This window comes from Lampetra fluviatilis, chromosome 63, assembly GCF_964198595.1.
Source record: "Lampetra fluviatilis chromosome 63, kcLamFluv1.1, whole genome shotgun sequence".
Taxonomy (NCBI): Eukaryota; Metazoa; Chordata; class Hyperoartia; order Petromyzontiformes; family Petromyzontidae; genus Lampetra; species Lampetra fluviatilis.
Window position 1 is genome coordinate 4,012,219 of NC_136337.1, and position 26,550 is coordinate 4,038,768.

At 55.0% G+C, this 26,550-nt stretch overlaps 1 protein-coding gene across 1 annotated transcript; it reads right to left on the reverse strand.

Moving 5' to 3' along the window:
• Positions 1-1,176: 1,176 nt before the first annotated feature.
• LOC144951580 (uncharacterized) lies at positions 1,177-20,932 on the reverse strand. The gene is made up of 9 exons (XM_078881852.1): positions 20,306-20,932; positions 15,215-16,673; positions 12,858-12,959; positions 6,503-6,570; positions 5,306-5,368; positions 4,693-4,823; positions 2,905-2,956; positions 2,301-2,369; positions 1,177-1,439 (listed from the first exon to the last, which is right to left on the reverse strand). The coding sequence occupies exons 2-9, from the start codon at positions 16,656-16,658 to the stop codon at positions 1,254-1,256; spliced, it is 2,115 nt and encodes a 704-aa protein (XP_078737978.1). The 5' UTR covers positions 16,659-16,673; positions 20,306-20,932; the 3' UTR covers positions 1,177-1,253.
• Positions 20,933-26,550: the final 5,618 nt, after the last annotated feature.

The following is a 26,550-nucleotide window of genomic DNA, read 5'->3' on the forward strand; positions in this document are numbered from 1 at the left end:
GTGGGGTAAGGGGTGGTGGGGTGGGGGGTGGTGGGTTGGTGGGGTAGGGGGTGGTGGGGTGGGGGGTGGTGGGTTGGTGGGTAGGGGTTGGTGGGGTAGGGGTTGGTGGGGTAGGGGGTGGTGGGGTAGGGGTTGGTGGGGTAGGGGGTGGTGGGGTGGGGGGTGGTGGGGTGGGGGGTGGTGGGGTAGGGGGTGGTGGGTAGGGGTTGGTGGGGTAGGGGTTGGTGGGGTAGGGGGTGGTGGGGTAGGGGTTGGTGGGGTAGGGGTTGGTGGGGTAGGGGGTTGTGGGGTAGGGGTTGGTGGGGTAGGGGGTGGTGGGGTAGGGGGTGGTGGGGTAGGGGGTGGTGGGGTAGGGGGTGGTGGGTAGGGGTTGGTGGGGTAGGGGGTGGTGGGGTAGGGGGTGGTGGGGTAGGGGGTGGTGGGGTAGGGGCTGGTGGGGTAGGGGGTGGTGGGGTAGGGGGTGGTGGGGTAGGGGGTGGTGGGGTGGGGGGTGGTGGGGTAGGGGGTGGTGGGGTGGGGGGTGGTGGGGTAGGGGGTGGTGGGGTGGGGGGTGGTGGGGTAGGGGGTGGTGGGGTAGGGGGTGGTGGGGTAGGGGGTGGTGGGGTAGGGGGTGGTGGGGTGGGGGGTGGTGGGGTAGGGGGTGGTGGGGTGGGGGGTGGTGGGGTAGGGGGTGGTGGGGTAGGGGGTGGTGGGGTAGGGGGTGGTGGGGTAGGGGCTGGTGGGGTAGGGGGTGATGGGGTAGGGGGTGGTGGGGTAGGGGGTGGTGGGGTAGGGGGTGGTGGGGTGGGGGGTGGTGGGGTAGGGGTTGGTGGGGTAGGGGGTGGTGGGGTAGGGGGTGGTGGGGTGGGGGGTGGTGGGGTGGGGGGTGGTGGGTTGGTGGGTAGGGGGTGGTGGGGTGGGGGGTGGTGGGGTGGGGGGTGGTGGGGTGGTGGGGTAGGGGGTGGTGGGGTAGGGGGTGGTGGGGTAGGGGGTGGTGGGGTAGGGGGTGGTGGGGTAGGGGGTGGTGGGGTAGGGGGTGGTGGGGTGGGGGGTGGTGGGGTGGGGGGTGGTGGGGTGGTGGGGTAGGGGGTGGTGGGGTAGGGGGTGGTGGGGTAGGGGGTGGTGGGGTGGGGGGTGGTGGGGTGGGGGGTGGTGGGGTAGGGGGTGGTGGGGTGGGGGGTGGTGGGGTGGGGGGTGGTGGGGTAGGGGGTGGTGGGGTAGGGGGAGGTTGGGGTGGGGGGTGGTGGATCTTAGTGAACGGTCGCTACGGGACTTCAGAACTCGGTGGCGGGAAGGTGCAGTCTCGGCGCGAGCCGTGCGGTGCCGTCGGCGCTGCCCGGCATCACCACCACCAGCTGCTGCTGCTGCAAGCGCCGCACGTGGCACGGGTGGCACAGGAGGTGTCCCGCCAGGGGGTAGCAGCGCCGGGTGGAGCCGTCGTTGAGTGGCAGCCCGCAGTCCTGGGTGGTGGGGGGAGGGGGTTGGGGGTTAGGAGGTCGGTGAGGGGTGGGGGGCGTTGAGTTAGGGGGTGTGGGGTACGTGGGGGTCACGGGGTCGGAGATGCGGGAGAGGCGGTGGCAGGCAACGGGATCCGCGAGGGGCGCCGTGCTGGCTAGGAGATGTTAACTCCCTCGCCTGGTCTACAGGAGTTTGTGGGTTCGATCCCTACGCCTGCTGTAAATTTGGAGTTTGCGTTTCTCTCTCTCTCTGTCTATCATCATCATAATCATCATCACGGTGGCTAGGAGATGTTAACTACCTCGCCTGGTATACAGGAGGTTGTGGGTTCGATCGCGACCCTGACACCTGTTGTATATTTCCCGTGGTCACGTGGATTTTTCTCTGGGTCTTCCCGTTTTTCCATCCACATTTAGAATCAACATCACGCGTTCAGAGTATTTGGCTGATAGAAATTTCCACGTGATAATCCACTTCCTTGAGCTATCATTTGTGATAGCCATATCGCTTCTGAAAAAGAGCTGTATAGCTCAGTGGGGCCTTACCCTGGTAAAATAAAAACTAGTTTATAGTTTAACTCAAACTCGCTAAACTCCCAATCGGCAGGTCACGAGGTCAAATCCCGACAGGAGAGCGAGCTCAGGGCATCGCGCATTGACGGCTAAAGATCGCTGTGTGGGAACTCAAACAGTGATTGACCCGATGTGGACTTTCCTTGGACTCTGAGATGAAGAAAAGAGTGAAAGGGCGAGCGAGGAGACAGAAACACAACGGGAGACACTTGTGCTTTTAGCCACCCGGACGCTCTGCTCATTGTTAATAATAAATTAATAAATCTAACTCGAGGTGAGGAGCTCTCTCACCTCGCAGTGGTAGCACTCCACGTGGTAGTCTCTGTCCATGGACACCACCCGGATCGTCTCCTCCGTGCCCTGGACGCGCAAAGACAAAGATTCACCCCCTGTGCCTTGCCGTGTAGCCTCAACAGACTGTCTGTCGGGGCAAGTGCCGATAGCGAGCTGCAGCAGCAGCTACGGTGGCTGGTGCTGCGCACATGTGAGTGTGGTGGGCGCGGTGAGCGGCGAGCGGTAATTGGTGAGTGCCAATCCGTGAGCGGTGGGTGTGGTGAGCGGCGAGTGGTGAGCGGCGAGCGGTGAGTGCCAAGCCATGAGCGGTGAGCGTGGTGCGGTGAGTGGTGAGCGGTGAGTGCCAAGCCATGAGCGGTGAGTGCGGTGCGGTGAGTGGTGAGCAGTGAGCGGTGAGTGCCAAGCCATGAGCGGTGAGCGTGGTGCGGTGAGTGGTGAGCGGTGAGTGCCAAGCCATGAGCGGTGAGCGTGGTGCGGTGAGTGGTGAGTGGTGAGCGGTGAGTGCCAAGCCATGAGCGGTGAGCATGGTGCGGTGAGTGGTGAGCAGTGAGCGGTGAGTGCCAAGCCGTGAGCGGCGAGCGATGAGTGCGGTGGATCTCACCTGAGCGGGGAGGATGGGCCCGCCGCAGGCCGCACACTTAGGGGCGAAGGCCCTGTTGGGACAACAGGGGCAGGAAGCGGCAGCAGCAGCAGCAGATGTTGTTCGTCGTCATCGTCACGCTCGGCCGTGATCTATCCACTGCTGGACGCAGGCCTCGCTGGGCCTCGCTGGGCCTCGCCGGGCCTCGCCGGGCCACGTCGAGCCGGGCAGCGTCTCACAGTCTCGGCAATGCAACAATCCGCGTCGAGGACTCAGCCCACCGGCTGGTTTCGTCGCTCCATCTCCACGGTGGGATGGCCTCTCCAGCGCGCTCCCTGGCCGGTGTTTGGGGTAGCGCATGCGGCCGTGGTGCCGGCCATCTACCCACACCCTCGTGTGTCGTGCCGGCCTTCATTGGTGATCCCTAACAGCACTTTCCCCAAAAGTTTGTTAAGGCTATTCGGGGGGGGCGGGGGGGGTCTTTGTTTTTGGTAGTGCATGCTTTGGAGAGCGTAGGTGTAGTGGTTAGCACGCTGCGCTATAAATCTGGTGACCCGAGTTCGATTCCCGCTCACGGCCAACACCGGTGACGATTATTTTAACCGGTCATGGGCCTCCCCTAGGTTGACTCAGCCTAAAAGGAGTACCCAGTACGGTGTGTAAATTTCACCACCGGGGAGACAAAGGTGGCCGGATGCGGTGCTGGCCACCCACCCCCTCGTGTGCCGTGGCAGACTTCATAGGCCCTCCCTAACAGCACTGTGCCCCTATATTCTGTGCAAGGCTATACGGGGGATCTTTGTCTTCGATAGGGCATGCTGGTTCCAGTGGTGTAATGGAAGACGTTACTAGTGGTGTTAGTGTACATAGGTGGTGGTAGTGCGAGCTGGCACCGGGGGTAGTGTGGGTACCGGTGCTAGTGTGGGTACCGGTGCTAGTGTGGGTCGGTACCGGTGGTAGTGTGGGTACCAGTGGTAGTGTCGGTACCGGTGGTAGTGTGGGTACCGGTGGTAGTGTGGGTACCAGTGGTAGTGTGGGTACCAGTGGTAGTGTCGGTACTGGTGGTAGTGTGGGTACCGGTGGTAGTGCGGGTACCGGTGGTAGTGCGGGTACCGGTGGTAGTGTGGGTACCAGTGGTAGTGTCGGTACCGATGGTAGTGTGGGTCGGTACCGGCGGTAGTGTGGGTACCAGTGGTAGTGTAGGTACCGGTGGTAGTGTGGGGGGACCGGTGGTAGTGCAGGCCGGTACCGGTGGTAGTGTGGGTACCAGTGGTAGTGTCGGTACCGATGGTAGTGTGGGTCGGTACCGGTGGTAGTGTGGGTACCGGCGGTAGTGTAGGTACCAGTGGTAGTGTGGGGGGACCGGTGGTAGTGCAGGCCGGTACCGGTGGTAGTGTGGGTACCGGTGGTAGTGTGGGTACCGGCGGTAGTGTAGGTACCAGTGGTAGTGTGGGGGGACCGGTGGTAGTGCAGGCCGGTACCGGTGGTAGTGTGGGTACCGGTGGTAGTGTGGGTACCGGCGGTAGTGTAGGTACCAGTGGTAGTGTGGGGGGACCAGTGGTAGTGCAGGCCGGTACCGGTGGTAGTGTGGGTACCGGTGGTAGTGTGGGTACCAGTGGTAGTGTGGGTCGGTACCGGCGGTAGTGTAGGTACCAGTGGTAGTGTGGGTACCGGTGGTAGTGCAGGCCGGTACCGGTGGTAGTGTGGGTACCGGTGGTAGTGTGGGTACCGGTGGTAGTGTGGGTACCGGTGGTAGTGCGGGCCGGTACCGGTGGTAGTGTGGGTACCGGTGGTAGTGCGGGCCGGTACCGGTGGTAGTCCCGCACGCAGTAGATCTTGTTGGCGACGTCGACGGTGAAGGGAACGCCGTCCAGGCACTCGTTGCACACGACGCAGCGGAAGCAGCCCGGGTGGTAGGCCCGGCCCAGCGCCTGCAGGATCTGCGAGGGCCACGCGGGCATTCGATTGGGGGGGGGGGGCAAAACATCGGACATGGGTGCCGAACGACGCGCGGCATGACCCGCAGTTACGCTCGCGCAATACACTAGCGACACACACGCAACACAAGCGCTCATGAACAGTCCGATCCACAGACTGGCACACACAACGCGAAGATCCATGAAGGCCGGCACGGCGCACGAGGGGGTGGGGTGGACAGCGCCACGCCCGGCCGCCTTTGTCTCCCCGCCGGCGATGTTTACTACACACCGCACACCGGGGTACTCATTTGTGGCCGAGTCGACCTAGGGCGAGGCCCAGGACGGGTTCAGATAATATCATTAATCGTCACCGGCATTGGCCGTGAGCGGGAATCGAACTCGGGGTCGCCGGTTGGTTCGTAGCGAAGCGCGCTAACCGCTGCGCCACCGCTCCCCACCCCCCCTCACACACCTGGCCCCCCACCCCCCGACCCAATGCTCACCATCTCCATGACGAGGTGTCCGCACACGAAGCACTTCTCCGCCGACTGCTGGAAGCCCGAGTACTGCGTGGAGTGGGAGGCACGCGGCAGGCGCTCGGTCAGAGGGGCGGGGCAGGGCGAGGGGGGCGGAGTCAAACCATGACGTAGGGACGCCGCGACGACGCGGAGACACGGCAACGACACGCTGGGGCTAGTGGCCGCCGGCGTGCGTCAGTGTGTCTAGTGGTGCACACCAGTAGTGTACACACCAGTGTGCGTCAGTGTGTCTAGTGGTGCACACCAGTAGTGTACACACCAGTGTGCGTCAGTGTGTCTAGTGGTACACACCAGTAGTGTACACACCAGTGTGCGTCAGTGTGTCTAGTGGTACACACCAGTAGTGTACACACCAGTAGTGTACACACTGGTGTGCGTCAGTGTGTCTAGTGGTACACACCAGTAGTGTACACACCGGTGTGTACACTACTGGTGTGTAAACACCAGTAGTGTACTCCAAATGTACAGCAGGCGTCAGGGTCGGGATCGAACCCACGACTTCCTGCATACCAGGCGAGGCAGCTAACATTTCGCCACCATCATGATGATAATGAACGAGACAGACACACAAACTCCAAATATACAATAGGTGTCAAGGGTCGGAATCGAACGCACGCCCTCCTGCACACCAGGCGAAGTAGATTGTAAAATGTGGAGGGAAAAACCGGAGGATAAGCCACTTCGTTGGGCTTTCGTTTGTGATATCCAGGTCGCTTCTGTAAACATCTCGCCACCGTGATATGATGAGAGAGACACACAAACTCAAAATATATACAACAGGCGTCAGGATATATAGCAAGTGTCAGGGTCGGGATCGAACCCACGACCTCCTTTACAGCAGGCGAGGTAGTTAACATCTCCTAGCCACCGTGATGATGAAGAGGGAGAGAGACACGCAAACTCCAAACATACAGCAGCAGGCATCAGGGTCGGGATCGAACCCACGACCTCCTTTACAGCAGGCGAGGTAGTTAACATCTCGCCCAAATATCTACTCGACCCTGCAGGTGCTTGGGGAAGCCAGGGGGATGGGGAGGATCCGGTAAACATGGGACGTTACGACCAACGTTGGCCCAACGTTCGCCCATTGGTTTTAACCATGTGCCAACGTCGGCCCAACATTGGCACGTTTACTGGGACACAGGCGGTGGCTGCCCTTACCAGGTAGTCTTCCTCGCAGTACGCCCGGCCGTGCACGCTGTAAAACGCCTTCCCTCGCAGGGCACGTCCTGTGGGATTCACACGCACACGCAACCGTGTTTATGAACTGTGTATACGCCTTGCAAGCATGTTGAACTTCGTTTGCACCATACGTCGCCAACCGTGCTAATTAGAGGCGCGGGGGAAGGACAAACTAATCACAAAATAAGTTCTAAAGAAATGGGTCTCTGTGTGAGTCTATGGGTCTCTGTGTGAGTCTATGGGTCTATGTGTGTGACTGTGTCTCTGTGTGAGTCTATGGGTCTCTGTGTGAGACTGTGTCTCTGTGTGAGTCTATGGGTCTCTGTGTGAGTCTGTGGGTCTTTGTGTGAGTCTATGGGTCTCTGTGTGAGTCTATGGGTCTCTGTGTGAGTCTGTGGGTCTTTGTGTGAGTCTGTGGGTCTCTGTGTGAGTCTATGGATCTCTGTGTGAGTCTATGGGCCTCTGTGTGAGTATGTGGGTCTTTGTGTGAGTCTACGTGTCTCTGTGCGAGTCTATGGGTCTCCGTGTGAGTCTATGGGTCTCTGTGTGAGTCTATGGGGTTCTGTGTGAGTCTGGGGGTCTTTGTGTGAGTATATGGGTGTCTGTGTGAGTCTATAGATGTCTGTGAGAGTCTATGGGTCTCTGTGTGAGTTTATGGGTGTCTGTGTGAGTCTATGGATATCTGTGTGAGTCTATAGATATCTGTGTGTGTCTATGTATGTTGAACCTCTTTCGCACCGTACGGAGCCAACCGTGCTTATCGGAGGTGCAGTGGGGAAAGGATAACAAACTAAACAACTCTCCACTGGTATAATCTACATCTATCGTTCATTGCCGGACGATCCTAGTAGCAACATTGGCTACAAATCCGACGGGCCCCGCACTTTCAAGGGCCCCGCGCTAAATGCTTTCAAGCTACCAATTTCGTTTCGGTGAATCTGCACTTGCTCTATTACTATACCGCCTTCGACTTTTACGAACGACTGGGTGTTTAAGGTTAGCGATTTGTCGTATTATCTGGCTGTATAGCAAATGCAAAAATACAATTACTTTACTGTGCGAGTAAAAAAAATGTGCGTTTTAATATTTATGTGTGTGGTTTTTTTTGGATCAAGGTCCCCTTTATAACATCATGCTAAAGGCCCCGCACTCGCTTAATCCGGCACTGCCATCGTATACGCGCACGCGCGCGATACGACGCGTGGATTGCGCACGAAATCATCGATGATGCCATCCTCGATGGACAGCGCCTTGCACCGCGGAGATGTTTGCTGCCTCGGGTACGCGTCTGCGTGTGTGTACGTGTGTACGTGTGTGTGTGTGCGTGTGTACGTGTGTTTGTACGTGTGTGTGTACGTCTGTGTACGTGTGTGTGTACGCGTGTACGCGTGTGTGTGCGTGTGTTTGTACGTGTGTGTGTGTACGTGTGTTTGTACGTGTGTACGCGTGTGTGTACGTGTGTGTGAACGTGTGTGTGTGTGTGTATGTACGAGCGGAGCACCAGGTGGCTAAAGCACAGCAAGTTGGCACAGTAGGGGGCATAGGTGGTGCATCAGCCAGTCATCTCGGTCATCTCAGTCAGTCGACCCGTGGCACCTGGGTCTGCCCCGTGACCTGCCAGCGGGCGTTCGACACTTGACGTGGCCTCAAGGTGCACCTAGCCTGGCACAAGCGTCGTGGTGACGTCACCGCCACTTAGTGGCGAATGGCGGTTGTTGTTGTACCTGTGTATACGTATGTGTGTACGTATGTGTGTATATGTGTATACGTATGTGTGTACGTGTGTGTGTATATGTGTATACGTATGTGTGTACGTATGTGTGTATCTGTGTATACGTATGTGTGTACGTATGTGTGTATATGTGTATACGTATGTGTGTACGTATGTGTGTATCTGTGTGTACGTATGTGTATACGTATGTGTGTACGTATGTGTGTATCTGTGTGTACGTGTGTGTGTACGTGTGTGTGTATCTGTGTGTACGTGTGTGTGTACGTGTGTGTGTATCTGTGTATACGTATGTGTGTACGTGTGTGTGTATCTGTGTGTACGTATGTGTGTACGTATGTGTGTACGTGTGTGTGTATATGTGTGTACGTGTGTGTGTACGTATGTGTGTATCTGTGTGTACGTGTGTGTGTACGTGTGTGTGTATCTGTGTGTACGTGTGTGTGTACGTGTGTGTGTATCTGTGTGTACGTATGTGTGTACGTATGTGTGTATCTGTGTATTCGTATGTGTGTACGTATGTGTGTATCTGTGTGTACGTGTGTGTGTACGTATGTGTGTATCTGTGTGTACGTGTGTGTGTACGTATGTGTGTATCTGTGTATACGTATGTGTGTACGTGTGTGTGTGTACGTGTGTGTGTACCTGTGTGTACGTATGTGTGTACGTGTGTGTGTATCTGTGTATACGTATGTGTGTACGTATGTGTGTATCTGTGTATACGTATGTGTGTACGTATGTGTGTACGTATGTGTGTACGTATGTGTGTACGTATGTGTGTACGTGTGTGTGTATCTGTGTATACGTATGTGTGTACGTGTGTGTGTATCTGTGTGTACGTATGTGTGTACGTGTGTGTGTATCTGTGTATAAGTATGTGTGTACGTGTGTGTGTACGTGTGTGTGTACGTGTGTGTGTACCTGTGTGTACGTATGTGTGTACGTGTGTGTGTACGTGTGTGTGTACGTGTGTGTGTACGTGTGTGTGTACCTGTGTGTACGTGTGTGTGTACGTGTGTGTGTATAAGTATGTGTGTACGTGTGTGTGTACGTGTGTGTATACGTATGTGTGTACGTATGTGTGTACGTGTGTGTGTATCTGTGTGTACGTGTGTGTGTACGTGTGTGTGTACGTGTGTGTGTACGTGTGTGTGTACGTGTGTGTGTACGTGTGTGTGTACGTGTGTGTGTACGTATGTGTGTACGTATGTGTGTACGTGTGTGTGTACGTATGTGTGTACGTGTGTGTGTACGTGTGTGTGTACGTGTGTGTGTACGTGTGTGTGTACGTATGTGTGTACGTGTGTGTGTACGTATGTGTGTACGTGTGTGTGTACGTGTGTGTGTACGTGTGTGTGTACGTGTGTGTGTACGTGTGTGTGTACGTGTGTGTGTACGTGTGTGTGTACGTGTGTGTGTACGTGTGTGTGTACGTGTGTGTGTACGTGTGTGTGTTCGTGTGTGTGTACGTGTGTGTGTACGTGTGTGTGTTCGTGTGTGTGTACGTGTGTGTGTACGTGTGTTTACGGGAAGCGGTAGTGTAGCGGTTATCGCGCTGCGCCACGAACCCGACCCACAGAGTTCGATTCCCGCTCACGGCTGGTGCCTGGGCCACCCCTAGGTCGACTCAGCCTCAAATGTGTAACTGCTGCTGTGTTGTAAACATCGAGCACTGGGGAGACAAAGGCGGCCGGGCGTGGTGTTGGCCATCAACCCCCTTCGTGTGCCGTGTCGGCGGCCTTCTTGGAGTTACTGCCGGCTGCTCTGTGGAGCTTCCAGTGTTCAGAGGCCTGCTCAAGGCGCGGCTCCGGCTGGAGCACGCCATGTACCACACACACGTCGGTGATGTGCAGCGCGTCTTCTTCAAACGCTGGGGAGCCGGACAAGCCCCTCTCTGTACCAGCGTGGACGGCACCCTCGTGGTGTTCACCTTCTGAAGCGCTCGCTCGTCACCGTGGCGTGCGCGATGACATCACAACCACGTGGCTTTTTTTTTTATTGTGCGCGGCGCATTTGTGTTGCCGGTGACTTTGTGTATTTCATATCGAAATCGCCTCCAGTGCAATTGCTGCTGGCGGCAATAAAAGTTGTTTAAAAGTCAAAAGTCTTGGAGTTGCTGCTCGTTTATAGCAACTTTTCCCCACAAGGTTTGTTGAGTCTCCGCGCACGACGTGCAGCCTCTACGAAGCCCACTTGTCGCAGTGCGGCTACTCAACAGGAGGTGGCGCCACACCCCCTACTCCTGCTCCCCACAGAGACCCACCCACCCTCCTCTCAGTCCACGTGTTCCCGCAGAGGGAGCAGCAGCAGCAGCATGCCACGCAGTGGAAGTTTCGGGGTGGTTTCCTACCGGTCAAGGCCTCCCCCCCCCCCCCCGGTGGCTCCTGGGCTTTTTTTTTACGATTTCAAACGACCATTCAGACCATTTGAATGCTGTAAAAATGTAATGTCGTTCAATTTGAACGTAGTTCAGTCTTAATGTCGTTAAATTTGAGTGTAGTTCAATTTTTATGTAGTTCAATCTTAATGTAGTCCAATCTTAATGTAGTCCAATTTGAATGTACTTCAATCTTAATGTAGTTCAATCTTAATTTAATACAATTTGAATGTAATTAAATCTTAATGTAGTTCAATCTTAATGTTGTCCAATTTGAATGTAATTCAATCTTAATGTAGTTCAATGTTAATGTAGTCCAATTTGAATGTAATTCAATCTTAATCTAGTTCAATCTTAATGTAGTCCAATTTGAATGTAGTTCAATCTTAATGTAGTCCAATCTTAATGTAGTCCAATTTGAATGTAATTAAATCTTAATGTAGTCCATTTTGTATGAAGTTCAATCTTAATGTAGTTCAATCTTAATGTAGTCCAATTTGAATGCAGTTCAATCTTGATGTAGTTCAACCACAGATCAATCCCTCACAAAGTGGTACTAATTTTACCGGCCCAGGATGGATGATGGGCTGAGTCAACTCCCCCAGCCAGGAGTTGAACTCGCAACCTTCGCATCGAGAGCCGCTCGCTCGTTACCGCTGAGCCAACCCAGCCTGGTTCCTTTGACTTTCCTGGTGGCTAGGAGATGTTAACTCCCTCGCCTGGTATACAGGAGGTCGTGGGTTCGATCCAGACCATGACGCCTGCTGCTGTATATGCGGAGTTTGCATCTTTCTCTCCCCGTGGTCGTGTGGATTTTTCCTCCCATATTTAAAATCAACATCACGCGTTTAGAGTATTTGCCTGCTGCTATACATTTCCAGGTGATAAGTCCAACTTCGTATTAAAACACAAATTTATGACTTGCACAGTAAAGTAATTGTATTTTTGCATTTGCTATACAGCCAGATAATACGACTAATCGCTAACCTTAAACACCCAGTCGTTCGTAAAAGTCGAAGGCGGTATAGTACTATAGTAATAGAGCAAGTGCACAATCACTGAACCGGAAACAATAGCTTGAAAGCATTTAGCGCGGGGCCCTTGCAAGTGCGGCGCCCGTAGCGTTTGTAGCTACTTTTGCTACGAGGATCATCCGGCTCTGCTCAAGGCCGTAATATCCAATAGGGCACAGTAGTCACTGTGCCCAAGGGGCTTACGAAAACTAAAGGGCCTACGAAAACAAATGTTGACCACGTCTTTTTTGTTTGTACGATGAAAAAAAATGTAACCAAGCTATCTTCTTGAATAAATATATTTATATAGCAAGGATGGTGCACGGTGCATATACAAAGGGGCAGAATCATGTCAATGTCAAGCGAGATAAACTAACACCGGAGATGAACTTTTAGAGACTTTTCCATTGCAAAATTAGCAGTAACATCTCCACATGGTGTTTTTTTGCACGATCTTATTCTCAATAGGGGGTTAGTGCAAGGGAAGACTAGGCGTCGTTGGCCTATGGTTGATCGGAGACAGCTTTTGTTTGCTAAATCAGCTTCGAAAAGAGAACGCTCCCCTTCACAATTCGAAACAAGCGGCCGACAAGCGGCGCAAGTAGCGACACGGGGCAGCAGCAGCGGCACCGACCGTCGAAGGTTATCGCTGAAGGCCTACGAAACAGAAGCACCTAGCGCCTACAAGAACCTCAACCCGGCCCTACGCCCGCTCGCTCTCGCGTCTTCGGAGGCTGCTGAGCTGCTCAAGGCTGCGCTGAGCCCGAGCCGTTAAGAGGACCGAGGCAGAGCCTAGTCGCGGCTGAGAAAACACCGCCCCTCGAGTCACCGCACCACGGTGGAACTCCCGGTCCACTCGGCCAGGAGGCTGAGAAGATCGCCGGTGACCATCGCTTGGAGCCATGCAGCCTTCTCCGCTGCTGTCCTGTAGAGACCCCCCTCCCCCACGTGCCCATTGGACCCCCCGAGTGGTGTCCCCGTGATTGCCCCATGGGCGGTGGGGGGGGGCACGAGGGGGGCAGCCATACTGGACACCTTAATTCGTTTAGTTTCAGTAGTTTACAATTAAGATAAAACAATAAATGCGTTAATTACACGCACCAGCGATTTCTAATGTGAGACAAAGCGACCCCCATGCCCCCCAAATTTAGGAGTCCAACTCCGCCTACACCCCCTGCGCTCGCTCTCCCGCCCGCTCGCCCGCCCGCAACTCACCGCACGAGAAGCAGGTGAAGCAGGAGGTGTGATAGAGTCCGTCCATGGCCTGGCACGCTTGACCCGCACCGTACACCCCCGCGTTACACTTGACGCACATGCCTGGTGGGGGGAGGGGTGGGGGGGTGTGAGGGGGGCGGGCTTGTAAGGTGAGGGCACAAGTGGTGCATCGAGCAGTCATCTCAGTCAGTCGACCCGTGGCACCACCTGGGTCTGACCCCCGTGACCTCCTGCTGCCGGCGGGCGTACGTGTGTTTGTACGTGTGTTTGTACGTGTGTACGTGCGTTTGTACGTGTGTGTGTACGTGGGTGTGTACGTGTGTACGTGCGTTTGTATGTGTGTGTGTACGCGTGTGTGTACGGGTGTGTGTACGTGTGTTTGTACGTGTGTACGTGTGTTTGTACGTGTGTGTGTACGTGGGTGTGTGTACGTGTGTTTGTACGTGTGTACGTGTGTTTGTACGTGTGTGTGTACGTGGGTGTGTGTACGTGTGTTTGTACGTGTGTACGTGTGTACGTGTGTGTGTACGTGGGTGTGTACGTGTGTGTGTACGGGTGTGTGTACGTGTGTTTGTACGAGCGGGGCGCCGGGTGGTTAAAGCACAGCAAGTTGGCACAGTAGGGGGCACAGGTGGTGCATCAGCCAGTCATCTCAGTCGTCTCAGTCAGTCGACCTGTGGCACCACCTGGGTCTGACCCCCGTGACATCCTGCTGCCGGCGGGCGTTCGACACTTCACGTGTTGGCCTCAACGTGCACGTAGCCTGGCACAAGCGCCGTGGTTACGTCACCGCCACTTCGCGGCGAATGTCGGTTGTCGTTGTTGTTGTAAGGTGAGAGACAAAGGCGGTCGGGCGGGCGTGTGTGGTGCCGGCCAACCATCCCACTCGCGTGCCACGGTTGGCTACGTTGCGGTGCGAAAGAAGTCCAACATGCATGCGTGCGTAGGTGCTGCTCACGAACAGCACTTGCCCCCAACAGTCTGTTGAGGCTATACGGGGGATCTTTGCCTCTTTGAAGTAGATGACGGCCAATCAACTGGAAGCTACATCGGAGCGCATACGTACCGTACATTTCTGCCTCTCAGTATGATTCCCAGCATGCGCCTCTCCATAGATCAAGGCCGTAATTATAATATATACTGGGGGGGGGACACATCCCCCCAATATTCAAATATGCCCAAAATGTCCCCCCACAAATATATTGCTATAAAAATGTTTTGCTATGCTATGTAAATAAAAACAACAATTTTCTAAAACTTGGCCACAATATCTGGACTTCTAAATCAATGCATAGATTTCTGTTAATATGATTGTGCCATTACATACAATTATTCAAGAAATGTAAAAAAAGTTAAAAGAGATCAATGTAATACAATACACTATTCGACATTATTGTAAAACATAAATCAACAGTCCATCCCATGTGTTAGTGAATTTTAAAATATTTTAGGCAGGAAATGAGTTTTTAAATTTAGATTATTTTTCTCGGTTGGGACCCCCAGACCCCCTGGAAAATTTGGTCCCCCCCAATGTTGACTCCATGGCTACGGCTTTGCCATATATACATTTATATATTTTCTATAAATCACGGCTGCTGAGCACGGACCATGGAAACGTCGAGCGGCCAGCAACAATCAGCACGATCGCGACAGTTGTTAGACGACGAGCGGTGAACATGCTTCAGGGATCGAGCGAGGTGAGTGTGGTGAGTGAGCGGGTGAGCAGGTGGGTGGGTGGGAGCGGTGGCGCAACGGTTAGCGCTACGCTGCGCTTCGATCCCGGCGACCCGAGTTCGATTCCCGCTCGCAGCCAACACCGGTGACGATTCTCTGAACCGGTCCTGGGTCTCCCCAAGGTCGAATCAGCCTCAAATGAGTACCTGGTGCGGTGTGTAAACATCGCCACTGGGGGGGCAAAGGCGGTCGGGCGTGGTGCTGGCCACCCGCCCCCTCGTGTGCCGTGTCGGCATTCATAGGTGCTCCTCACTAACAGCACTTGCCCCAACAGCGTGTGAAGGCTACACGGGAGATCTTTGTCTTGTGGGTGGGTGAGCGTGTGTTGTTGTTGTTGTTACCTGCAGTGCGGTGGTTGAACACCCTGTGGATGAGACAAAACTAGTCCAATAAACATGGCAACGTTGGACAGACGTTGGGCCAACCACATGCCAACGTCGGTCCAACGTTGGCCAAACGTCTGTCCAACGTTGGCAGGTGGTTGGCCCAACGTTCGTCCAACGTTGGCAGGTGGTTGGCCCAACGTTCGTCCAACGTTGGCCCACATTCCATGTTTCCTAGGGCTCCGCTAGACCGAGACCTCAACGGAACGACTCCTTCCCGTCTCTCCGCCCCGCACTCACCAAAGTACTCCGCCTTGCACCGCGTCTCCAGCTCCTGCTCCAACCTCAGCGTCAGCGCCTCCAGCTTCATCTCCGCGCTGCTGCAACCTCCACCACCACCACCTCCTCCTCCTCGAGCGTTCACATCATCGCTCCTCCTCCTCCCCTCCTCCTCCACGTGAGCCCTCGACGGCCTCCATCTCTCAGCGGCCGTGTCGAGCGCCAGGCACGGCAGGCGCGTGGACGTCTGCGCCGCGCTGGGGGCCGAACGGACCGGCTGCAGTGGCACGGCGGTGCCCAGAGGGGCCGGGTGGTGAGGTTGAGGGTGGTGAGGTTGAGGGTGGTGAGGTTGAGGGTGGTGAGGTTGAGGGTGGTGAGGTTGAGGGTGGTGAGGTTGAGGGTGGTGAGGTTGAGGGTGGTGAGGTTGAGGGTGGTGAGGTTGAGGGTGGTGAGGTTGAGGGTGGTGAGGTTGAGGGTGGTGAGGTTGAGGAGGAGGCAGGGCCACTCTCCCTGCTACTGCTTCCCATGCCCGCGGTGCGTAGCTCTTGGCTGGCAGTGGCGGTGGCGGCTCCTGCTGCTGATGCTGGTGATGCTGAAGCTGCTGCTGCTGATGTTGGTGATGCTGAAAAACCTGCTGCTGCTGCTGTTGCTGCGTCAACGGAGGAGTCCCGCGGTGCTGCTGCTGCTGCACCAGCTGGTGCTTCTGCTGCAGGAGCAGCTGCTGGTGCAGCGGCTGAGCGAAGCTGCCGCTCGCGCGCGGGCTCGGCGTCACCTCGGCGTCCAGGCCGGCCCCGTAGCGGCTCTGCAACTGCTGCACCTGCTGCACGAGCTGCAGCTGCTGCTGCTGCTCGGTGTAGCTGGAGCGAGGGCTCGCGAGTTGCGAGCACGCGCTGCTCGCGAGCGAGGAGCGCGCGCTCGGGAAGCGCGTGTCGTAGCCCATGCTGATGCCGCTGGTGCGGTTGCTGCTGCTGCCGCCGCCGCCACCGCTGCTGGTGACGCTTCCGCGGGGGCTGCCCAGAAGCGGCGGCGGCGGTGGCGCCGGTTCGGACTCGTGCCCGGCGGGCGCGGGGCTCAGGTAGCCGCACTCGAGAGCCGGCGAAGGCAAGCCGCTGCCGCTGCCGAAGCTGCGCCGCTGCTGGTGCTGCTGGTGCTGCTGCTGGTGCTGTGGATGCTGCTGCTGCTGGTGCTGTTGGTGCTGCTGCTGCTGGTGCTGTGGGTGCTGCTGCTGCTGATGCTGGTGCTGCTGCTGGACCAGTCTGGGAGCCGGCTCGCTGCCGTAGAGGCTGGGGGGTCGAGTGGTGCCCAGCACGGCGTAGGCGCAGAGGCTCGCCGGCTCCCCGGTGAAGCGGGCGACGTGGGCCGAGTGGCGCCGGCTCCTGGGCCGCTCGCCCCGAGGTGGCGCCGCGGCCGCTCCGCCCGGAGGGGCCCCGCACGGCGCCAGCGGCTCGCTCCGCACTCGCTCCATCGGAGAGCAGGGCTCCTGCCACCACCACCACCACACTGTGTTCAACCACCACCACACTGTGTTCAACCACCACCAACAACAACAGCCTTCTCCACTAAGTGGCGGTGACGTCACCACGACGCTTGTGCCAGGCTATGTGCACCTTGAGGCCACGTGAAGTGTCGAATGCCCGCTTGCAGGAGGTCACGGGGCAGACCCAGGTGCCACGGGTCGACTGACTGAGATGACCGAGATGACTGGCTGATGCATAACCTGTGCCCCCTACTGTCCCAACTTGCTGTGCCTTAGCCACCCGGCGCTCCGCTCGTTGTTGTAAGCGTCGCTCCTCCGCCCTCCATTGTTGTTCGAGGGCGACTGCCTCCAACTGCCCAATAGTGTCCTTCACGAGCCTCCTCCACAGAGGCCGATCTTGACACCGCTGGTACCAGTCATCGGCAAGTCCACTCAGCTCCACGTCCTCCTGTACCACATCACTCCATCTCTTCTCTAGCCCGTGGCGCGCCCGTTTAGCCCCCTCGATCCGGCCGAACAAAAGCTGTTTAGGCATGCGGTGGCTGGGCATGCGGGCTATATGACCCAGCCAGCGCAGCCTTGCCTGCCGGAGGAGATCACTGATGGGACTTTGTCCACGTCTTTCAAGGATTTGTGATCTCCTCACACAATCCAGCCAGGTTAAACCCAGGATGGATCGTAAGCAGGCCAGCCTAAATGTTTTTAATCGGCGAAGATGTTCCATTAAGGGGTCCACGTTTCGCAAGCGTAGAGAAGGGAGGGAATGACCATGGCCGAGAAGACCTGAAGCTTCGTGCGGAGTGATAGACCAGGTAGCTTCCACACAGCCTTACGCAACCGATGAAAAGATGTCGCTCGACTGATTCGGAGTGAGACCTCTGCTGTTAAACTGGAGCCGGTCATGAACACACTGCCAAGGTATGGAAAACTCTCCACTCTCTCCACAACTGCCCTATCACCAGTTGTGAAGGTGGAGTGTCCGATGGTACAAAATACCCAGGCAGGTGCTTAGTTTTGTTGGGGCTGATGGCAAGACCCCACCTCTTAGTGGCAAGCTCCAGGTTCAGCAGCAGCTCCTCCAACTCCTCCTCTGAGTGAGCCGCAATTACCAGGTCGTCGGCCTACATAACGTGGTTGAGCAATTGGGAGCCATCCCTTGACCGCACCCGGGCATCGATCAGCCTCCCATTGTATCTGTACCAAATGGAAATTCCTCCGGTACAGCTATTGAAGGCCTCACGAACTACGTGGTCAAAATAGATGTTAAATAATGTGGGAGCCAGAGGACATCCCTGTCGCACCACCACCACCACACCGTGTTCAACCACCATAACCACCACACCGTGTTCAACCACCACCACCACACTGTGTTCAACCACCACCACCACACTGCAGGTCACAACCCTTTCTGCTTCCACTCTGGGAGTCTCCCCCATCGCCCTCCCTTTCGCTCGAGTTCGTCTCTACGATCTCGTCCCAAGGCGGCCGGGCGTGGTGCTGGCCACCCACCCCCTCGTGTGCCACAGTGCCGGTAGCCTTCATAGCTGCTGCTACTCGCTAACAGCACTTGCCCCAATAGTCTGCTACAGGCTACACGGTGAATCTTTGTCTTTGTGTGTTCATAGGTGCTGCTACTCGCTAACAGCACTTGCCTCAACAGTCTGCTACAGGCTATACGAGGGGGATCATTGTCTTTGTGTGCCCGTTGAACTTCTTTCGCACCGTACGTAGCCAACTGTGCTAATCGGAGGTGCGGGGGGAGGACAACAAATGAAAGACACAAAGTAGTTCGGAGGAAATAGCTCTCTGTGTGAGTCTATGGGCCTCTCTGTGAGTCTATGGGTCTCTGTGTGAGTCTATGGGCCTCTCTGTGAGTCTATGGGTCTCTGTGTGAGTCTATGGGCCTCTCTGTGAGGCTATGGGTCTCTGTGTGAGTCTATGGGCCTCTCTGTGAGTCTATGGGTCTCTGTGTGAGTCTATGGGCCTCTCTGTGAGGCTATGGGTCTCTGTGTGAGTCTATGGGCCTCTCTGTGAGGCTATGGGTCTCTGTGTGAGTCTATGGGCCTCTCTGTGAGGCTATGGGTCTCTGTGTGAGTCTATGGGCCTCTCTGTGAGGCTATGGGTCTCTGTGTGAGTCTATGGGCCTCTCTGTGAGTCTATGGGCCTCTCTGTGAGGCTATGGGTCTCTGTGTGAGTCTATGGGCCTCTCTGTGAGGCTATGGGTCTCTGTGTGAGTCTATGGGTCTCTCTGTGAGGCTATGTGTCTCTGTGTGAGTCTATGGGTCTCTGTGTGAATCTATGAGTCTCTGTGTGAGTCAATAGGTCTCTGTGTGAGTCTGTGGGTCTCTGTGTGAGTCTGTGAGTCTACACTGTATGTGTGAGTCTATAGTGTGTGTGTCTATAGTGTGTGTGTCTGTAGTGTATGTGTGTGTTTATAGTGTGTGTCTCTAGTGTGTGTGTGTCTGTAGCGTGTGTGTGTATAGTGTGTGTGTGTCTATAGTGTGTGTCTATAGTGTGTGTGTGTCTATAGTGTGTGTGTATAGTGTGTGTGTGTCTCTCGTGTGTGTGTATAGTGTGTGTGTGTCTATAGTGTGTGTCTATAGTGTGTGTGTGTCTCTCGTGTGTGTGTATAGTGTGTGTGTGTCTCTCGTGTGTGTGTATAGTGTGTGTGTGTCTATAGTGTGTGTCTATAGTGTGTGTGTGTCTCTCGTGTGTGTGTATAGTGTGTGTGTGTCTCTCGTGTGTGTGTATAGTGTGTGTGTGTCTATAGTGTGTGTCTATAGTGTGTGTGTGTATAGTGTGTGTGTGTCTATAGTGTGTGTCTATAGTGTGTGTGTGTCTCTCGTGTGTGTGTCTAGATCAGTTGTCCTTTACTCTTTACTGCAGCCTTGCAACCCCTTTCGTTCTCAACAGTAAACACAATGTACAATATTAATAAACACATTGAGGGTTTGATGAAACAAGGTTAGTTGTAGCTAACGTGCTCTATGCTTCATTTAGATGATTTACCTTCTAAAACAACTCTGCCCATGTCTCGCTGCCCCTCAGAAAGGGCTCAGCACATCCCCAGGGGGTTCAGCGTGCACCCCCAGGTTAAGTAGAAGAAGAACCACTGCGTTAGACCGGCCCAACGTGGACTGGACCGCGACACGCGTTCTAAGCAATAGTGTGACGATGTGGAGATCGGGGTGGGGGGGGGTGATTGGGAAGGAATGAAGGATGAATGGATCTCTGAATGAAGGACGGTGTTATGGGTGGATGGAGACATGAAGGAAGCATCCAGGAGCACGGGTTTGTTGCACGTGTGGGTGGATCAAGGAATGGACGGATGGAATGATGAACGGTAGCGCAAAGTGATGTGTATTTATATTCGGTGGATGGATGGATGGTTGTGTGAATGGGTGGATAGATAGATGGGTGAGTGGATGGATGGACAGTTGCGTGAATGGGTGGACAGATAGAAAGATGGGTCAGTGGATGGATGGATTGAGAGTTTGCGTGAATGGATGGTCAAATAGAAAGATGGGTCAGTGAATCGATGGATTGAGAGTTTGCGTGAATGGATGGTCAGATAGATGGGCGAGTGGATGGATGGATGTGTTATGGGATGATTGCTGGGTGGATGATGAATCTACCTCGAGTCGTCCTCCCTTGGCTCCCTTCCTTGCGCCCTTCCCTCCGTGGTTCACCAACCACGGCTGCCTGACAGTGTCCTCCGCGACAGTTCGTTACATCCTCTGGCCAGATGCAACGTCCCCTCCTCCTCCACCACCTCCTCCTCCTCTTCCTCCTCCTCTACCTCCTCGCGCGGTGAGGTTTTCCTCCCAGTTATGTCGCCGCCGTTGTTGTACTCCGAGTTGCGAGTTTGTGGCGCTTCTGAGTTAGACGATCACAGCGCGGCATGGTTTCCCCCACCCTCTCCAACTCTCTCCATCTCCTCTCTCTCCATCGCGCTCGCTTCTGCCTCGGTCTTACTACAACACTGCCTCCCTCCCCCCTCCCTCTCGCACTCTCTTACCCTTCTAGTTCACACACACACACGCACGCTCTTACATTCTATCCTCCCTCCCACTCGGTCTACGCACTCTCACTCTCTCTCCCACACTCTCTCACACTCTCTCACGCCCAGACCCTCTCACTCTCACGCCCACTCTCTCTCTAGCTCACTCTCTCGCACACTCGGAATCTCTCTCACTCGCTCTCCCACTCTCCCCTACACACTCTCTCTCTCACTCTGAGTCTCTCTCACTCGCTCTCCCACTCTCCCCTACACACACTCTCTCTCTCACTCTGAGTCTCACTCGCTCTCCCACTCTCCCCCACACTCTCTCTCCCACTCTGAGTCTCTCTCACTCGCTCTCCCACTCTCCCCCACACTCTCTCCCCTACACTCTCTCTCCCACTCTCACACTCTTCCACACTCTCTCCCACTCTCACTCTCTCCCACTCTCCCCTACACTCTATCTCCCACTCTGAGTCTCTCACTCTCTCCCCCACACTCTCCCCCCTACACTCTCTCTCCCACTCTCCCGCACTCTCTCCCACTCTCTCCCACTCTCTCCCCTACACTCTCTGACCCACTCTGAGTCTCTCACTCTCTCCCGTACACTCTCTGTGCTTCCAGTGGTCAAGGGGCCTGCTCAAGGCGCGGCTCCGGCTGGAGCACGCCACGTACCACACACGTGCCGGTGATGTGCAGCGCGTCTTCCTCCTGGGGGGGCGGCAAAGCCCTCACTCTCTGTACCAGCGTGGACGGCACCCTCGTGGTGTTCACCTTCTGAAACGCTCGCTCGTCACCGTGGCGCGCGCGATGACCACAACCACCACAACCACCGCCACCACCACAACCACCACAACCACCACCACCACAAACACCACCACTACCACCACCACAACCACCACCACAACCACCACCACCACAACCACCACAACCACCACCACAACCACCACCACCACCACAACCACCACCACAACCACCACCACCACAACCACCACCACAACCACCACAACCACCACCACCACCACAACCACCACCACCACAACCACCACCACAACCACTACCACCACAACCACCACCACCACAACCACCATCACCACGTGGCTTTTATTTTATGTTGTGCGCGGCGCATTTAGCGCCACACCACGTGGATTTATAGCGATTATTTTCATTTGTGTTGCTGGGGACTTTGTGTGTTTCATATCGGAATCGCCTCCAGTGCTGTTGCTGCTGGCGGCAATAAAAGTTGTTTAAAAGTCGAAAAGTCTCCATGGAGCTCGCTTTCTCTCACACACTCTCACTCACTCTCCCTGTATCTCTCTCCCACACTCTCCCTTCCTCTCCCTGTGTCTCACAAACCCTCACACACTCTCACTCACTCTCCCTGTGTCTCACACACTCTCACACTCTCCACACACTCTCACACTCCCTTCCTCTCCCTGTGGCTCACTCTATCTCACACTCTCTCACTCACTCTCACACACTCTCCACACTCTCACTCACACTCCCTTCCTCTCCCTGTCTCTCTCTCTCTCACACTCTCTCACTCACTCTCTCTCACACTCTCCACACTCTCCACACACTCTCCACACTCTCACACACTCTTACTCACTCTCACACTCTCTCCACACTCTCACACACTCTCACTCACTCTCACACACTCTCACACACACACTCTCACTCTCCGTGGGTTCCCAAACCACACGCACGCGGATTTCCTTGGCAGTGCCTCTAAAACGCTCGCTCGCTCTTCCCCCTGGCTCTCTCTCTCTCACACACACATGACACACCGCACTCTCTCTCCCCGTGTTTCACACTCTCTCAACGCAACTCTCCCTTCCCCTGGCTCTCTATCTCACACACACCGCACACTCTCTCTCCTCCCGTGTTTCACACTCTCTCAACGCAACTCTCCCTTCCTCTCTCTCTCGTTTTTTTGCACAATGGCCCGTCCACGCGGCGGAGTGATTCTAAATATCTCACTCAAGTTGAATGAACAACCCCCCACCCCCAACATTCGTACGTACACACACACACGCACGTGTATACGCGAAGACAAAGATCCTCCGTGTAGCCTTACAGAGACTATCGGGGCAAGTGCTGTTAGCGAGTAGCAGCACCTATGAAGGCTGGCACAGCACACGAGGAGGTGGGTGGCCAAGACCATGCCCGGCCGCCTTTGTCTCCCCAGTGCTGCTGTACTAAAACCAAAACAAAGATCCCTCGTATAGCCTCAACAGACTGTTGGGGCAAGTGCTGTTAGCGAGCAGCACCTATGAAGGCCGGCACGGCACACGAGGGGGTGGGTGGCCAACACCACGCCCGGCCGCCTTTGTCTCCCCAGTGGCGATGTTTCCACATCAGGTACTCATTTGACGGCTGAGTCGACCTAGTGGAGACGCCGAACCCGTTCACACATTCGCCACCGAATGGTAGCTGAGCGGAATGTCTTGCACGCACATGGACACGTGGACGGGCGTTTCTACAGCAACCCAAGGCGAACTCGCTAATATCGTGTTGCCGATGATGCTGTTTGAAGACGCAACCGCCGATTAAAAAGGTTGATTGCACCGGACATGCTGCTTGTGCTGGTGCTGTGTGAGTTCATGGAGGTGCATGAGTGAGTGAGCGAATGGGGGAGTTGCCCTCCCTTCATTCACCACGCTTGCGAAACGCGGAGCCATTTAAATGAACATCTGCGCCGGTTTTAATCGTTCAGGCTGGCCTGCCTGCGGAGGTCCGTCCTGGGTTCAACCAGACTGGATTGTGACCCCTTGAACGATCTGCACGCAGTCCCATCAGTGAGCTCCCATCGGTGAGCTCCTCCGGCAGGCGAGGCTGCGTTGTCTGGGCCATGGGTGCCCGCGTGCCCAGCCACCGCATGCCCAGGCAGCTTCTGTTTGGTCGGATCGAGCGGGGGCTAAACGGGCGCCACACGGGCTGGCTGGAGAAGCGATGGAGCTGATGTGGAGCTGAATGGACTTGCCGATGAGCGGTACCAGCGGTGTCAAGATCGGCCTCTGTGGAGGAGGAGGCTCGTGAAGGACGCTGCTGCTACTGGGCAGTTGGGAGGCAGTCGCTCTCCAGCAACAGCGGAGGGTTGGAGGAGCGACGCTCACAACAACGAGCGGAGCGCCGGGTGGATAAAACACAAGTTGTGGCAGTAGGGAGCACGTGTGGCGAGCCTTCGATAGTTCACGCAATAGCCTCAAGCTGCACCTAGCCTGGCACACGCGTTATGGTAACGTCACCGCCACTGAGTGTTGAACGGCGGTTGTTGTTGTAAAGTAAATAACGGGGTCATTGATTCCGCGAGCGGTGATCGGATCTGTGACTGAATTAGTGGACGAGAGGGTGGTTTTGATTAATGAGTGGGTGAGTTTGAATGGTGAGTGGGTGAGTTTGAATGGTGAGTGGGTGAGTTTGAATGGTGAGTGGGTGAGTTTGAATGGTGAGTGGGTGAGTTTGAATGGTGAGTGGGTGAGTTTGAATGGTGAGTGGGTGGTTTTGATTAATGAGTGGGTGAGTTTGAATGGTGAGTGGGTGAGTTTGAATGGTGAGTGGGTGGTTTTGATTAATGAGTGGGTGATTTTGATTAATGAGTGGGTGAGTTTGAATGGTGAGTGGGTGAGTTTGATTAATGAGTGGGTGAGTTTGAATGGTGAGTGGGTGAGTTTGAATGGTGAGTGGGTGAGTTTGAATGGTGAGTGGGTGATTTTGATGAATGAGTGGGTGAGTTTGAATGGTGAGTGGGTGAGTTTGATTAATGAGTGGGTGAGTTTGAATGGTGAGTGGGTGAGTTTGATGAATGAATGGGTGAGTTTGAATGGTGAGTGGGTGATTTTGATTAATGAGTGGGTGAGTTTGAATGGTGAGTGGATGATTTTGATTAAATGAGTGGGTGAGTGTGAATGGTGAGTGGGTGATTTTGATTAATGAGTGGGTGAGTTTGAATGGTGAGTGGGTGATTTTAATTAATGAGTGGGTGAGTTTGAATGGTGAGTGGGTGATTTTGATTAATGAGTGGGTGAGTTTGAATGGTGAGTGGGTGAGTTTGATGAATGAATGGGTGAGTTTGAATGGTGAGTGGGTGATTTTGATTAATGAGTGGGTGAGTTTGAATGGTGAGTGGATGATTTTGATTAAATGAGTGGGTGAGTGTGAATGGTGAGTGGGTGATTTTGATTAATGAGTGGGTGAGTTTGAATGGTGAGTGGGTGATTTTAATTAATGAGTGGGTGAGTGTGAATGGTGAGTGGGTGATTTTGATTAATGAGTGGGTGAGTTTGAATGGTGAGTGGGTGAGTTTGATTAATGAGTGGGTGAGTTTGAATGGTGAGTGGATGAGTTTGATTAATGAGTGGGTGAGTTTGAATGGTGAGTGGGTGAGTTTGATTAATGAGTGGGTGAGTTTGAATGGTGAGTGGGTGATTTTGATTAATGAGTGGGTGAGTTTGATTAATGAGTGGGTGAGTTTGAATGGTGAGTGGGTGAGTTTGAATGGTGCATGAGTGAGTTTGAATGGTGAGTGGGTGAGTTTGAATGGTGTGTGGGTGTCAGAGTGAGTAAGGTGATTGAATGGGTGAGTAGATGAGTGAGTTAGTTCTTGAATAGGTGAATGCGATCATCTGTGAGTGGGTAAGTGGGCGATTGAATGAGTGAGCGAGCGGGCAAATGGGTCAGTGGGTCTGTTGGTGAGTCGGTGAGAGAGAGAGTTGGTGGGTGAGCGATGCAATTTGCGAATGGATTGGTGAGTTCAGTGCGATGGCAAATTGAGCGTATTAAAGTGTGAGTGGGTGAGTGCTCTGGTGAGTGAGCGCGTGGGTGAGTGGGTCGGTGAGTACGTAATTTAACGAGTGAGAAAGTGAGCGACTGGACGAGTGAGTGAGTGGGTGAGTGTTTGCATGAGGTGCGTTAGTGTTTGGGTTGGTCGGAAGAGCGGTGACGCTACGAACCCGGTCATGGGCTTCCCCTAGGTCGACTCAGCCTCAAACGAGTACCCGGTGCGGTGTGTAGTAAACAACGCGGCTGGGGAGACAAAGGCGGCCGGGCGTGGTGTTAGGCCACCCATCCCCTCGTGTTTCGGTGCCGGCCTTCATAGGTGCTACTCGCTAACAGCACTTGCCCCAACAATCTGTGAAGGCTACACGTGGGATCTTTGTGGGTGGGGGTGGAGAGAGCGAGCGGGAGGGGGGGGAGGTCAGGGTTGGAACTCTTTCGCCGAGGAATGCGCGGAGGCGTACGGGCACTCTGCGCGGCGGTGATGCGGCATTCAGGAATGCGCGCTCAGTCCGCACGAGTGAGGGCTACTGTACGGGAGGCTGAGGAGGTGGAGGGTGAGGAGGTGGAGGGTGAGGAGGTGGAGGGTGAGGAGGTGGAGGGTGAGGAGGTGGAGGGTGAGGAGGTGGATGATAGAGTAATGAGGTGGAGGATGGAGTGAAGAGGTAGTGGATGGGGGAAAAGGTGGAGGGTGAGGAGGTGGAGGTTGGGGTGAGGAGGTGAAGGGGTGGTAGAGGATGTGGTGAGGAGGTTGTGGAGGATGGGGAAAAGAGGTGGAGGGTGAGGAGGTGGAGGATGGGATGAGGAGGTGGAGTGTGAGGAGATGGAGGATCTTCTTGGTTCTTTCGGTAAAGTCACGTAGAAGGGAAATAATGAAATAAAAAAAATAAAACAATAAAATAATAGAATGTTTTTATTTATTTTATTATTTCCCTTCTACGTGATGACTTTACCGAAAGAACCAAGAAGATGAATCCCTGCAGTCACGAAAGCTTTAAATCGAGATGGAGGATGTGGGTGAAGAGGTGGAAGATGGTGTGAGGAGGTGGAGGATGTGGGCAAGGATGTGGAGGATGTGGGTGAGGTGGTAGAGGATGGGGTGAG